This window comes from Podarcis muralis, chromosome 11 (genome assembly GCF_964188315.1).
Source record: "Podarcis muralis chromosome 11, rPodMur119.hap1.1, whole genome shotgun sequence".
Classification (NCBI taxonomy): Eukaryota; Metazoa; Chordata; class Lepidosauria; order Squamata; family Lacertidae; genus Podarcis; species Podarcis muralis.
This window is the reverse complement of record NC_135665.1, coordinates 14,212,018-14,227,939: the sequence shown is the minus strand read 5'-3', so window position 1 is coordinate 14,227,939 and position 15,922 is coordinate 14,212,018. Positions and strand designations below refer to the sequence as shown.

At 42.9% G+C, this 15,922-nt stretch overlaps 1 protein-coding gene across 12 annotated transcripts in view; it reads left to right on the top strand.

The window, feature by feature from the left end:
- ERCC6L2 (ERCC excision repair 6 like 2) overlaps positions 1-15,922 on the top strand; it is a 57,201-nt gene that overhangs the window by 16,763 nt on the left and 24,516 nt on the right. For all 12 annotated transcript variants that reach the window (XM_028748449.2, XM_028748451.2, XM_028748450.2 and 9 more), the window contains 6 exons: positions 3,501-3,614; positions 4,517-4,636; positions 8,658-8,729; positions 10,667-10,812; positions 14,846-14,941; positions 15,049-15,148. In XM_028748449.2, the coding sequence (XP_028604282.2) occupies positions 3,501-3,614; positions 4,517-4,636; positions 8,658-8,729; positions 10,667-10,812; positions 14,846-14,941; positions 15,049-15,148 (648 nt within the window). The remainder of the gene's footprint in view (positions 1-3,500; positions 3,615-4,516; positions 4,637-8,657; positions 8,730-10,666; positions 10,813-14,845; positions 14,942-15,048; positions 15,149-15,922) is intronic.

Below are 15,922 nucleotides of genomic sequence, written 5' to 3'. Positions count from 1 at the left end.
CAAGTTCCCTTCTGCAGTGTGCATCTGGCGCACTCTGCTTCCATGCCGACTTTTTATGGATCTGAAAGTGGGGCACAGACGATGGATACAATGTGGCATAAAACTCACTTACTCATCCATCTGGCAGTCTAGGTTTTTGGATTCCCAGTACAGCGGTACCTCTGGTTGCGAACGGGATCCGTTCTGGAGCCCCGTTCGCAACCCGAGCAGAATGCAACACGCATCTGCGCGTGCACGGGTCGTGATTTGCTGCTTTTGTGCATGCACGTGACATCATTTTGAGTGTGCATGCGTGAGCGGTGAAACCCGGAAGTAACCCATTCTGTTACTTCCGGGTCGCCGCGGAACGCAACCTGAAAATGCTCAACCTGAAGCATATTTAACCCGAGGTATGACTGTACAGTGGTACCTCGGGTTAAGTACTTAATTCGTTCCGGAGGTCCGTTCTTAACCTGAAGCTGAAGGCTGATCGCTGAAGAATTGATGCATTTGAATTATGGTGCTGGAGGAGACTCTTGAGAGTCCCATGGGCTGCAAGAATATCAAACCGATCCATTCTGAAGGACATCAGCCCTGAGTGCTCACTGGAAGGACAGATCCTGAAGCTGAGACTCCAATACTTTGGCCACCTCATGAGAAGTGAAGACTCCCTGGAAAAGACCCTGATGTTGGGAAAGATGGAGGGCACAAGGAGAAGGGGACGACAGAGGGTGAGATGGTAGGACAGTGTTCTCGAAGCTACCAGCATGAGTTTGACCAAACTGCGGGAGGCAGTGGAAGACAGGAGTGCCTGGCGTGCTCTGGTCCATGGGGTCATGAAGTTTCAGACACAACTAAAGGACTAAACAACAACAACAACAACAACAACCATTGGTTGCCCATTTAGGTGTCATGGCGAACCTGCTGATAAAAATGAGGGAGGGTGTCTACTGAGCAGGTTTCCAGTTGCCAAACCGAGACTTGGTGTTTCAGGCACGTTGAGCCTTTGTTTCACGTGGGGTTAAGGGACTAAGCCGTGTAGGTTTTGAAGATTTACCACCACTGCCTGTGGTCTTTTTGCACTAATATAAACATTTCCTTTACACAATTCTCTTTCTGCTATTATAAACCTTTGTGGTGGGTGGTTTCTTTGCATTTGTGCTCTCATGACTGGCTTCAGCCAAAACAGCTGACTTAAAAATAAAATAAAATAAAGCCCCACAAATAGACAAGGGTTGAAGAATAACATTGTAAAACATTGTTATGTATGCTGTACTTTTTCATCAGCATTGGTAAAATAGTAGTAAGCAGACAACATGTAGAAAATAATTGATGAAAACACTTCTGGAAAAGAATACCTAGTGAGATCCTTTTTACATGAATACTAATTTGTTCCCTGAGTGACTTTTTTATGGTGCAAAATCACGTTGGACTGATCTGCTGGCTGATATTTGTTCATATATCTGTACCCTTAAAATATTCCAGTTGATCTGAAGTTATCCATAAAGCAGGCTAAATAGAGGAGAAGGTGGGGAGGATAGTGAATGTTTTGTGACATGTTCTTAGACGTTATATTGCTAAATCATGGTATATGAAAGAATAGCTTTACTATTGCTATTCTCGTGGGATTCATAAAACGCACAGTCTTAATTTTTTGTCATGTTTACCTCAGTGGAACTACCACAGAGTAAATGGTCAGTGAATCATCACCTAAAAATCAGCCAGGCATGGCCGGGAAAGTAGTTATTTGATATAGGTGCTGATGTCATTGCTGGCGCAATAAGAAGCTGTTGGGTTATACTTTCTGAGTTGTTTTAGGTTAAATATGTTTTAGATATATGAGAAACAACACCCTGAATCCTAAGCATATGTAGTTTGGCATTAATTCCCTGGGGAGTAAGTCTATGTACGCGGGTGGCGCTGTGGTCTAAACCACAGAGCCTAGGAATTGCCGATCAGAAGGTCGGTGGTTTGAATCCCCGTGACGGGGTGAGCTGCCACTGCTCGGTCCCTGCTCCTGCCCACTTAGCAGTTCGAAAGCACACCAGTGCAAGTAGATAAATAGGTACCACTCTGGCGGGAAGGTAAATTGTGTTTCCGTGCGCTGCTCTGGTTCTCCAGAAACGGCTTTGTCATGCTGCCCACATGACCCGGAAGCTGTCTGCAGACAAACGCCGGCTCCTTCGGCCTATAGAGTGAGATGAGCGCTCAATCCTAGAATCGTCCATGACTGGACCTAACAGTCAGGAGTACCTTTCCCTTACCTTTAAATCTATATAAGACCATAGCCTAACTTTCCTCTAAAGAAAGCAATGAGTGTTAACAATTGTGAGAAATGGGATACAATCCCTCAGGGAAGACTCCAGCATGGAAATGAAACACTGGGATGAGGGAACCTTCCCCAGGCCTGCGGCAGCCACGAACCCTAAATTGGCCTCATTTCCAATTTAGGGGAAATTGAGGTTAAAAGGTAAATTCTGCTTGAAGTTGCACCTGCAGCTTTATTTCCTTGCATCTTTATTTGGTATCCAGATCTGCTGAGATTGGATGACACCAATAAGCAGCAGCATTAGAATTCCATGTTCATAGTCTGAGAATCAGAGAGATTTGTGCCACCCTGTGTTTCACCGTCTTCCAAGCACTGACAGAGCTACTCAGTTATGGTTGGCAACAGGAACAGCCAACCAGTTGTGGTCATTCCGCTCTTTTGCAATTAATAGGCACACATGCCATATTACTGTGCCTGGCTATAAAGCCAAACCAGGCGATCAGAAACGTAAAGTGCTTAAGCATTGTTGTTTAGTCGATTAGTTGTGTCCGACTCTTCGTGACCCCATGGACCAGAGCACGCCAGGCACTCCTGTCTTCCACTGCCTCCCGCAGTTTGGTCAAACTCCTGCTGGTAGCTTCAAGAACACTGTCCAGCCATTTCGTCCTCTGTCATCCCCTTCTCCTTGTGCCCTCCATCTTTCCCAACATCAGGGTCTTTCCCAGGGAGTCTTCTCTTCTCATGAGGTGGCCAAAGTATTGGAGCCTCAGCTTCAGGATCTGTCCTTCCAGTGAGCACTCAGGGCTGATTTCCTTCAGAATGGATAGGTTTGATCTTCTGGCAGTCCATGGGACTCTCAAGAGTCTCCTCCAGCACCATAGGGGCCTTAAATTTTTTTTTAAAGGACACCAACCAACCATCCAGTTTTTGCAACAGGCAAGACCAATTTTACAGAGGTGGGAGGAGGGAGATCTGTGCTATAAGTTTGTACTGTCTGAGAGAAATTATTACTGAGCAGTAAAATGGGATGCTCTGCACTGTCTGCATTCTTTTCAATGTTGTGCATTCAAAAATTCCTGTCAGTTCCATGCAAAGTAGATGTACAAGGTGGTTGAGAGTGGCCTGTACCACTTCCAAGTGCAGGCGGGAACAGTGCCATTTTTGAAAATTCTGCCAAACTTCCTGCCAGTGAGCTGCCTTGAGCTTCTCTCCCCCTCTCTAAGATGCTTAATTTTTTTATATATTTCTGCAGACAAATGCTCATGGCGAAACAATGCGGGCACTGTATTTCAGTTATCTGACGGTCCTTCGTAAGATTGCTAACCATGCTGCACTGTTACAAACGAACCACACAAGCAAACAGCAGGTCAGTCTCCTTGAACCCACAATATTTTGAGGAAGAACTTAATGGCTAAATTACATTGCTTTTCCCATTTTGATGTTTTGTTAATTGTTCATACTGCTGAAAATTGTTTCAGTCATATTCAGCTCCTATTCAGAAAACACAGTACTACAGTATTTTTCGTCCCATAGGACGCTCTGTCCCATAGGACGCACCTAGTTTTTTGGGGGGGAAATAAAGGAAAAATCCCCCCCCTTTATTCCCCCCCCCCAAAACCAGGTCGGGGAAACCAAACCAAGTCGGGGAACAGCGGTATGGCGGCGCTGTGCCTCCCCGCTGTCCCCCGAGCTTGTGGGGCTGGCTGATGTCTGCCCGGCGCACGGGGCACTCTGCTTCAGGGCGCCCGCGCGCCGGACGGCAGGCTGCTATCCGCAGCCTAGGGAGCCCTGTGGGAACTCCCGCAGGGCTCCCCAGGCTGAGGATATCTGCCTGGCGCGAGGGACGTTCTGCTTCAGGGCGTCCCTCACGCCGGGCGGCAGGCTGCTATCCGCAGCCTAGGGAGCCCTGCGAGAACTCCCGCGGGCTCCCCAGGCTTGCGGATAGCTTCCTGAAGCCTGGAGAGCGAGAGGGATCGGTGCGCACCGACCCCTCTCGCTCTCCAAGCTTCAGCGAAAGCCTGTATTCGCCCCATAGGACGCACACAGATTTCCCCTTCATTTTTGGAAGGGGGAAAGTGCGTCCTATAGGGCGAAAAATACGGTAATTCCTATAGCTTTTAATCTATTTTTCAACCCTTAAAGTTAGTCGGATCATCTTGCTTCTGTAACTGTTGAAAAAGTGTTTTCGATTTCTTCTTATGCCCAGGATGTTAATTACAGATTTGCCAAATTTTATCCTCCTTCTGCACAATTTGTGTTTCCTTGCAGGAAGCCTACATCACGAGGGTGTGCAGCCAAGTGTTTTCCAAATTTCCTGATTTTGTGAAGCTTAGCAAAGATGCAGCCTTTGAAACCATTTCTGATCCAAAGTATAGTGGGAAAATGAAGGTAAATATATGAAGGGATTGAAGTATACATTATGTGGCAAAAAATAGTATTAGCTTTCATTTAGCATGCATGGTTTCTTTAAGATAAATGTCCTCTGTTTACATTTCCATTACCGTGTAATTCCATGAAATTTGAAATTTTCTGCATATTTCATTGTTATTCCACTCATGACAAATATGTTGATGCAAATTTATTGCTACCAGTACAAGAAATTGAGTTTCTGTGCAAACAAATGTACCATCGATGTGCATGTTGAAGCTCCTGTAGATCCGGTTGTGTATATATTGAATTTGCCTATTTCCACCCTAACTTCATTGCAGGTAAGATGTCTGGAAAGAAATAGACCAGAGCACACATGGAAAAGAATGAACCTTCTTCTCCATGTAATCAGGTCCCTGGTTTTACAGTCTTCTGCATTTTTATAATCTATACTTTACTACTACAGATGCACTTTAAAAAATGAAAATAGTAAGACACCAGTAAAATAAAGGCTTTAATCAGATATTGTTGCCCTCAGGAGATTGGTTCTAATTTTAAACAGTCTGCCAAGCTGCAGCTAAGAAAAGGTTATGAAAATATTGCAAAGACAGCTTTTAAAATTATACTTTACTTCAAAAGCTCAACTGTTTTAATTCTGGGGTTTTTAACATATAAAAAGGCAGGCATAACCTATATCAATAAACCACTACGGCTGAGAAATTGAGCAAGAGTGAAAGAGCTGGCTGAATAGCTAGGGCAGTAATAAGGTGGGGTTTGGGATTTTTACTTTTTATTGCATCAACTTGTGCAGTTTCCAAAGTATTTCAGCTCTGCCGTGCCCCTGCTTTTGTTCATCCACAGAGTATCAAGGATAGCTCCTGTGCGAAATAACACAGGAGGCATCTGACACGCCATTATTGGGCACCACTTAGTGAGTGTTTTTTCCTGAAATAAGACTGTTAAAGTGTCCTGCTGATCAGGCCAGTGGCTTGTCTAGTGTGTTGGTCTCACAGTGGCCAATCAGATGCCTATGGAAAGCCCCAGAGCAGGAATTGAGAGTGATATACTCTTCCCATTGGGAATGCCCAACAACCAGTACAGTGGTACCTTGGTTTGCAACCGTCTTGGATTACAACCACGTCAAACCCAGAAGTGCGTGTCCCTTTTTTTGGATTACAACCCAATTTTTTTGGATTACAACCCTTTCCCCCCTTCTTTTGGAGGACCCATTGGCGAAAGCGCGCCTTGGGTTACAACCTCTTTTGGTTTACAACTGGACCTCCGGAATGGATTGTGGTTGTAAACCAAGGTACCACTGTATTCAGAAGTAGGCTAGGTTAAGAGGTAATGACTGGCCTAGTGGGCTTTATGTATTTGAACCCTGGTCTCCCAGGTCGTACTCCAACACTCTAACCACTACACCACATTGGTTCTCTATTTGTGTCATTCTGCTTATCCTTTAGGCTTTGGGCATTCTGGATTCATATAGTTTTCCTTTTCAGGCTTATCTATTTGTTCCTCGCCTTTCTTCTGATCAGCCCTGTGGAATACTGAAATACCTACCATGCTGTGGAGTCCTCTTAAATTCCAAAATGACATGACATTGGTTTATTTTCTTTAAGCAAAGTGGATTTGTTTTCAGGATACCCATTTGGGAATTAATTACGTGAGCATATTTGTTCTCCTCACTTTCTCCACTGGTTGTTTTGTAGGTAAACTCATTTTACCCTTTAATTTGACCTCCTTGTACCTAAGAAAATAAAATTGGAGTCTGAAATGGCGGGACTTAATTATTATTTTTACCCATTAAAACGATCCAGTTTTGACAATTTCTAATTGAATTGAAAACCAAAGCTCTGCAAATATTTCCAATTTGTGCCTCTTCAATTCACCGTGAAATTGGATGATTGGGCCTTCAGTGTGGGTTATGAACAGTACGATTGCTGCTTTGTATTCAAGATTTTATCTGCCATTATAGAATGAATCAGATAAGTCTCCTCTTGTCATTTGGAATGTTTTGCTTTCAGGAAAATCTGTGCAAATTAAGAGGTTAAGTATTTATCACTGAATCAATGGCATTGTTTAAATATTTATTGCCCATTGGGAATAGGCTACAGACATTGGACAGAAAAATTCCTCTTTTCCCCTTTTGTGTCTTGCTTCTGCGCGGTGCTCTGGAATTACTGCTTGCCAGATGTGGACATGCTCCTTTGGAGAATAACAGTATCACTGTTATACAGAATGCTCTGGATTATTTGCTTCCCTACCAGAAGAGCATTGCGTGTGGGCGGATTATTGGCATTTCAAGGTCTGTGCAAAGTCTGGGAAGCCACGACCTACTGTAAACAGACCAAGAGAGGACACTGGGAGCGGGGAAGGGCATACAGCTGGCTGATTATTATGAGAAGCCAAGTTCCAAGAAGTTCTGAACTTGGATGTTGTACAGCAGGCTTAAAAGGGGGTTGGCTTGCTTCAGGGTGACTATTACGCTCTGGGTTTTTTAAAAAATGTTGTCATGTGGTCATGGCCTTGTAGATTAAGGCTATCACATGCTGGGCAGCTACAATGCTACAAATATGTGATTTGCCATCCTTGCATTGTGTTTGCATTCAGATCACACCTCCTGCACTGTTTCGTGAATTTTCTTTTATAGCTGTTTTAACCAAAGCCATGCGTTATCTGTACATTTTGTAAAATGTTTATTTTATACATGTTTAAATGAGTGCGTGCACACATCTGTATCTCTGATTATTTGATATCTTCTTACGGCGCAATCCAAACACAAGACTCACTGGCGTAAATAGTGGTTGGAATAGGTGCGTCTCCAGCAGAACAAGTTGGGTCTGGGGTCTGTCCTACACTCGAGTAGGACTCTGGCAGAGATACATGCCCAAGTGGCATGTTCTCTCCCTCCTGGTCAATTGTTCGGGAGCTTCAAAAGCTTTCTTCAGCCCGAACATCACAGCGACCAATGCCAACAGACACCGGCACACTTAGGGATCCGCAGAGTCTTTGCAGTTGCGTAACAGACCTCAGCAGCTCAGCATTTTGGCTAATCTACTTTATTTACATATAAACACACATGGAGCACTGCAACATGGCTCCCTCTCTCTGTAGCATCAGAAAGCAAAGAGAAAGAACAAAGGACAATAGTCCCACTTCATGTAACACAGTAACACAAACATCCTGTCTCCGTCACTTCCCACTCTGTGGAGTCAAAGCATAAACCGTCATGTGATAGACAAAAATCCCATGACTGCAATCACGGAGCAGGAGTTCTAACAGGCTCACCTGGGGTTAGGCTAGCTGGAGTCCCTCATCCTGGCTCAGCTGGCGATACACTGGTGTAAGCCTTTCATTCTAGCACAGCCGCAGCTCGCCTGGGGCAAGTTCCACAAATGGGGCATTCCGGGGTAGTGGCAGGGGACAAGCCATAACAGGGAGAGATTTACCCCTATTCCAAACTCTGTTCATCTCGGTCAAATGCAACCCAGCATAAGTTACATTAGCAAATAGCATGATGTAAAACAAACACAATTTTAAAGGCTGGTTTTGCCTCTGCTAGGCTTGGGATGGCTCAGCTGGGGGTAGGCCTACTCCTGAACAAAGTTTGGAATAGGGGACATTTACACCAGGATAATATGTCCCAGTATAAATTGCACTGACTTCCTGTCGTTTCCATTGACCTGCTCATGTTTTTAGTTTGTCATGACGTCACTTCAAATCAGTTGACTTGTTTTTTATTCTTCTTCTGGATTTTTTTGTTGTGTTTTTTAAACCCTCAACCTTGGAAAGTTGTGCTACAGTGGTACCTCGGGTTAAGAACTTAATTCGTTCTGGAGGTCCATTCTTAACCTGAAACTGTTCTTAACCTGAAGCACCACTTTAGCTAATGGAAGCAAAGTTCTTAACCTGAGGTACTATTTCTGGGTTAGCGGAGTCTGTAACCTGAAGCGTTTGTAACCCGAGGTACCACTGTATATGTGAAAATATATTTTGCCTGAGGTTTATTCAATAACTCTTTTCTATGGTTTACTTACAGGTCCTTCAGAAACTTTTAAATCACTTCAGAAAAAACAAAGATAAAGTGCTCCTTTTTTCCTTCTCAACCAAGGTGAGCTTCATCTGATTTGTAACAAAACTGACTATAGCTTTCTTTGTTATATGGTTAAAAACCAGTGTACTCTATTTAATACAACAATAAGTACTAGTACAGTTCAAATGAAGTAGAATAAAATGGTAAAAAAGGTAAAGGTAAAGGACCCCTGACAGCTAAGTCCAGTCGCGAACGACTCTGGGGTTCGGTGCTCATCTCGCTTTACTAGCCAAGGGAACCGGCATTTGTCCGCAGACAGCTTCCGGGTCATGTGTCCAGCATGACCAAGCTGTTTCTGGCAAACCAGAGCAGAACACGGAAATGCCATTTACCTTCCTGCCGGAGCGGTACCTATTTATCTAGTTGCACTTTGATGTGCTTTCGAACTGCTAGGTAGGCAGGAACAGGGACTGAGCAACGGGAGGCTCACCCCGTCATGGGGATTCAAACCGCCGACCTTTGTATTTTTGTATTTTGTATTTATAAAGGAAGATAGAAAGTCCATGTTGGCCTAGTAGGTAAAAACGACTGATGTATTTTGTAGGCTGGCATGCAAAATATTGCGAATAATGCTGTAATTTCTAGTTTTCCGTCTTCAAGAAGTAAAATGGGTAAATTCCAGACTTTGAACTTCTGGGCACTCTTCTAAGCAATGGGATAATAGTCTTTGTACGAGCTAATAGGGGCAATATAAGAGAACATGGAACTGACTGTAACTATGTATAGTAAAGCATAAAGCATTGAATATATCTGCATCATCATCCACTTAAAGTATTAAATATGATAGTAGTCCAGTCTGCACGTCACAGTAATTCACAGTTCATAGTTTACCAGCTGATTGGTCCTGCTTTGCACCTCCCTTCAATCCAGCGGGAGCAACAAACCATCATCCTCAGCTCAATGGTACAGTGGTACCTCAGGTTACATACGCTTCAGGTTACATACGCTTCAGGTTACAGACTCCGCTAACCCAGTAATAGTGCTTCAGGTTAAGAACTTTGCTTCAGGATAAGAACAGAAATCGGGCTCCGGCGGTGTGGCGGCAGCAGGAGGCCCCATTAGCTAATGTGGTACTTCAGGTTAAGAACAGTTTCAGGTTAAAAACGGACCTCCAGAATGAATTAAGTACTTAACCTGAGGTACCACTGTATAACTGAACTAGGAGCCATAGTTTGTTTTGCTCAAACAAACCATGGTTCGTAAGCCAAGACCAAACCTTGTTCTTGTTTGGAGAAAGTCAAACCATGACACACACACACCCCCCGAACACTTTTATGTAGGAAAAACTTACCCCATAACAATCACACCTATGGCTGTTCAGTTGCATGTGTGCATAACAAAACAGATGCATGTACAATTATTATATTATGAAATATTAATGATTTCCTCACACAGAAGGGTTTCCTTGTCGGAAAAATGTAAGGTGTGAGGCAGCTCTTGGATAAACTGAGGATGCAATCCTGTTCACACTTCCAGAGGGTGAGTCCCATTGAACTCAGTGGGACTTACTTCTGAGCAGAGATGTGGTTTATCCTGCGAAACTTTCTTGTCAGTGCCTAGGCCAAGCTGTCTTGCCTCTTTCTCTTATGTGTGAATTCCTGCAACTGACTAATGGGACTTGGGGAAATGGCACATGAGATAAGGCAGGATTGCCTGGATTGAATTAAAAAACGAATGTAAACATTATCTGAGTTCTCCATATCAAATTAATAGTTCATTGCTTCCACTGGAAAAGCAACACACTGTTTAAACATACCACTGCAGTAAATGGAAAATGGAAATGTTAAGTGTTTCTGCAAGTTAATTAAATATTTGTGATTCTATGACTTTGGAGAAAGAGTGATGGTAGGAAAACTCTGAGCTGTTACAGACCTTCAAGACACTTGATCTGCCTGTTTTATTGTGGTTCTTTTTAAATAGTACTAATTGCCTGGTCTCCCCACCTCTTCCACCAGTTGCTTGATGTTCTGGAGCAATATTGCATGGCATCTGGGCTAGATTACCGAAGACTCGATGGAAATACAAAAGCGGAGGAAAGGGTCAAGATAGTAAAAGAGTTCAACAGCATGGAAGAAGTTAACATTTGCCTCGTTTCTACAATGTAAGAAAATGCTGTGTCTGCTTTTGTCTAGGTAGTTAAGAGATTTATAGAAAATTTACTGCACTCCCACTTGATTGATCTTGCATTTTGTCACTTCCTTGGGAAGAAGCAATAACATTACTGTCTGCTGTTATAAGACTGGGAAGTAGACTGCATCAATCAAGACTATTAGGGTAGAAATGAGTCATATCCCTTACGTAGTTCCATATTTCTTCGGTCTTCATCTTCATCTACCCTTTCTGAGGATCACTTGAGATCGAAAATGACGAGTGATAATATTAAATAAATAAAATCCCCCCCGTTTTGTTCCCCTTTTGGAACCAGAATAATCTTGAATGCAGTTGTTTTTGAAAGCTACCATCCTCACTTTTGTTTGAAAGAAATTAGTAGTGACATGCACAAATAGAAACTCAGAAATTCAGTTAAAAATTCAGTTATGGCATCGGCTGTATTTAATGCTTAGAATTAATCGGTCTATATTTTTCACTCGCCCTTCACAATATCACATCCCTGTTTACAAGATGCCATTTTGTTTGTCACTCACGAAGCCCCCCAAAAGAGACCATTCTGTTTTGCTGTATTTAATACCAATACAGTATAATAGTCTTCAAGGCCTCCCACTTATAGGGCTAGTTTCAGACAGTAGCATTGGGTGATCATACCTGCTATTCTGTGGGGTGTTGCAGGCTGTTTAACATCTATATGAAATTGTTGGGAGATGGCATCAGAGGTTTGATGTCAGCAGTGTACTGATGGTGCCTAGCTCTATTTTTAAGTTGCAGTTGGATGTAACAACAACAACAACAACAATTTATTATTTATACCCCGCCCATCTGGCTGAGTTTCCCCAGCCACTCTGAGCGGCTCCCAATCAAGTGTTAAAAAGAGTACAGCGTTAAATATTAAAAACTTCCCTGAACAGGGCTGCCTTAAGATGTCTTCTGAATGTCAGGTAGTTGTTTATCTCTCTGACATCTGATGGGAGGGCGTTTCACAGGGCGGGCGCCACTACCGAGAAGGCCCTCTGTCTGGTTCCCTGTAGCCTCACTTCTCGCAATGAGGGAACCGCCAGAAGGCCCTCGGCGCTGGATCTCAGTGTCTGGGCTGAACGATGGGGGTGGAGACGCTCCTTCAGGTATACAGGGCCGAGGCCGTTTAGGGCTTTAAAGGTCAGCACCAACACTTTGAATTGTGCTCGGAAACATACTAGGAGCCAATGCAGATCTCTCAGAACTGGTGTTATGTGGTCCCGGCAGCCACTCCCAGTCACCAGTCTAGCTGCCGCATTCTGGATTAATTGCAGTTTCCGAGTCACCTTCAAAGGTAGCCCCACGTAGAGCACATGTAGTGGGGGAGCGTAGGCTGGATGAGCACCAATAAGTTGAAGTTATGGCCTGGTGGGTTCTTTATAATTTATAGTTGGCTTCTAGGTGTGGGAACTGGAAAATTTGCCTGTTGTGGAGGAGATTGTGTTCCCTCTGAAGGAGCAGGCAAGTACAGTGGTACCTTGGGTTACAGATGCTTCAGGTTACAGATGCTTCAGGTTACAGACTCCGCTAACCCAGAAATAGTACCTCGGGTTAAGAACTTTGCTTCAGGATGAGAACAGAAATCGCGCAGTGGCGGCGCAGCGGCAGTGGGAGGCCCCATTAGCTAAAGTGGTACCTCAGGTTAAGAACAGTTTCAGGTTAAGAACGGACCTCCAGAACGAATTAAGTTCTTAACCCGAGGTACCACGGTAAAGGTAAAAGGTAAAGGACCCCTGGACAGTTATGTCCAGTCAAAGGCAACTATGGGGTTGCGGCACTCATTCCGCTTTTCAGGCCAAGGGAGTCGGTGTTTGTCCAGACAGCTTTCTGGGTCATGTGGCCAGCATGACTAAACCACTTCTGGCGCAACAGGACACGGTATCGGAAACCAAAGCACACGGAAACACCATTTACCTTCCCGCTGCAGCCGTACCTATTTATCTACTTACACTGGTGTGCTTTCAAACTGCTAGCTTGGCATGGGCTGGGGCAGAGCAATGGGAGCTCACTCCGTCGTGAGGATTCAAACCGCCGACCTTCTGATCAGCAAGCCCAAGAGGCTAGGTGGTTTAGACCACAGCGCCACCCGCTCCCCCTAGCAGGCAAGTAGGCTTTGGGTGATCCTTGATCTGTCTTGTCGCTGGAGGGCCAAGTGTCCACCGAGACTGGAAGCACCTTTTCATAACTTGGACGCCATTTGTGGACATTCACGGACAGGGATGGTGTTGCCACAGTGACCCATGATGACTGGAAAGTACTGTTTGTAAGGCTGCCTTTAAGATTGGTCTGGAAGCTACAGCTAGTGTATAATGGGATGCTGAGTACAACTCCTACCCATGGTATATGGTACCATTGTTAAAAGAGCTGCACTGGACTCCAGTTTGCTATTGGGCTAAATAAACAGTTTTGATATTGACCCACAAAGCCCTAAATGGCTTAGGACCAGGTTATCTGAAGGAACACTTCCTGCCCAGGCGCTAATGTCATTTACCAGGACTCTCCTTGTTGTGTCACAGACTGTAGAAGCTCATCTTACGGGGACCAGGGAGAGGACTATTTTATTTTATTTTATTATTTTGTGGCTCCCGCTCTTTGGAATAGGCTCCTCTGCAGAAATAAGGCATGCATCTACTGTGATGCAGTTTCAGATCTGATTACTTATGCCATATCCCCAAGTTTCTTAAAACATTGGGCTGGCTGTTAAAGCTAGTATATTTATTTTATTATTGTTCCTGTATTTTTAATGAATTTTATTGCAAACTGCTTTGAGATGTTATCCTAATAGGTGGTATATAGATATTTTAAGTAAACAAATAAAGTAATAATATTGTGTCAGGAAAAAATAAACCCAATTAAAAACCCGTAATTTTTCTCAACTATGTTTCTTTTGTTTTCTATTTTTAATTCCAATAACTTTTCTTAAAAGAGAAGTGCTAAAGGTATGGAGAGGGTATTTTTAGTTACTTGAAGTTATTTCCTGCCAATTGAAATGTAATAGGATTACTCACTGGAATTTGGTGGATTGGGTTCAAAGAGAGACTGCACACCCATGTGATGTTATTGATGTGATGTAAAATTCCTACAAAATGCTTCCGATTTCATCTTTGAAGCCTACCCAGAATTTGAGCTGCTTTATTTGTAAGGAAAATGTGTTCAATATGCAACTGTTGGAGAAAAAAATGCCACATTGACACATATAATTTGACTCCCTGGAAAATACATGCAGGGTAACTTATCTCTGATCCAAGCAAAAACTCTGAGGATGTTAATGAAAGCAAGTCATCACATCTTGTCCATGGAACTTGTCAATATGGTTGAGGTTTAGCCAATTTATTTAAAGGAGTGTCTTCTTAATGGCTTGTTTTGGACTGTTTTCAGTCTAGTTTATTAAGTGGTGGAAAAGAATTGTTGCAAGGAAAGTAGAAGCATAACGTTTTAAAAGTTTAGTAAGCTTCATTTCCTTGGAGTTTCTGAACCCAAGTGAACATAAATTGTGTCCTGTCCCTTCAAACTGAAATACAGCACATTAGTTTAATTGAATGTGGCAAGCGACTTTTCCTGTAAATGGAACAACGTAGTTAATGTAAACCTCTGTACCCCCTTCTTTCATCCTGTATAGCTTTGGGGAAGAATGAAAATGACCTTGAGGTATCTTGTACAAAACAACATAGTTGGAAAATGTACATTGTTTGTAGCGTAATAAATGTGAATGTCACTTTCCATCGCTAGTATTGTGAGATTATGGAAGATGATGGGACAGTAGCTCTATTGCACAGGAACAGTGAAACTGCAGTAAGTTTGTTCGTTATGATGAGAGAAATGCTATTTGTGGTTTCTACTGAAAGCAGTATAGTTAGTGGCATTATTTATAGCCTTTTGGAAACTTGAGAACTTTCTGCCAGTTTGTCTAGGAAAAATGCTCGTAACAAATAATGCTACAAGTGGTGATCTCATTTAAAAAAAACACATTTCTTCATCTCTTTTTTCCTTCTGTTGTTATAAAGGGCTGGTGGACTGGGGCTCAATTTTGTCGGTGCAAATATTGTTATACTGTTTGACCCAACATGGAACCCAGCGAATGATCTTCAAGCCATTGACAGGTACAGGCAACTTGCTAAAAACTGGTTATTTTGAAATATAGATGTTGCTTCTCTTTTTTCCTTTCTCTTTTCTTCTTCTTTTTGACCCTGGACTTTGGTTTTTTCAGAGCTTACAGGATTGGCCAATGCAGGGATGTGAAAGTATTTCGGCTAATCTCTTTGGGGACGGTGGAGGAGATGATGTACTTACGGCAGGTTTATAAACAGGTAAAGTTTTCACTGTGTTTTTGTTCGCATTGCTGATTTTTTATATCAAATCACTGCACTTGTTAACCAGTTGTTTGTGTAAAAATTAAAGTTGACCTAATATAACACAATCTTTATCGTTGCTTTATGGCTTTTAAGCTAATTTAATAATTCTCATATATAATTTAAACTCTTCCTAGAGAGAATATAACAAAAGAATATATACCAGGGTGCCTGAAATAAATGTTCACATTTAATTCATCATTAACTAGTAAAGGGCAACATTTATCATGGCAGAGGCATAAATAATAAAACACCTAAACACTTCTGACACGCCCCTTTATTTCTTAAGAAGCACCTAGTTCTTACAATGACTTATCAAGTTTCACTTGTAAATGAAAGTGAATATGTGCCCATGCTTTTTGATTTTGAAGCATAAGTACATATATAATTGCTTTGCGTCACATTAATCTTTTTTATATACTTTTCTTTTCTCATTCCTCTTCTCTCTTTTCTTTGCTCCTTGCTTCACTTCCTTTGTAGTCTCTTGACTGTACAAATTTAGATTATAAGTTCATTAGGGCATGGAACCCTTTCCCTGCCTGTAGGTGTGGAGGACTCCCTGGTCCTGAATGGGGTAGCTTTGCCCATGAAGGACCAGGTGCACAGCCTGGGAGCCATTCTGGACTCACAGCTGTCCATGGAGGCGCAGGTCAATTCTGTGTCCAGGGCAGCTGTTTATCAGTTCCATCTGGTATGCAGGCTGAGACCCTATCTGTCTAACGAGAGTGGTGC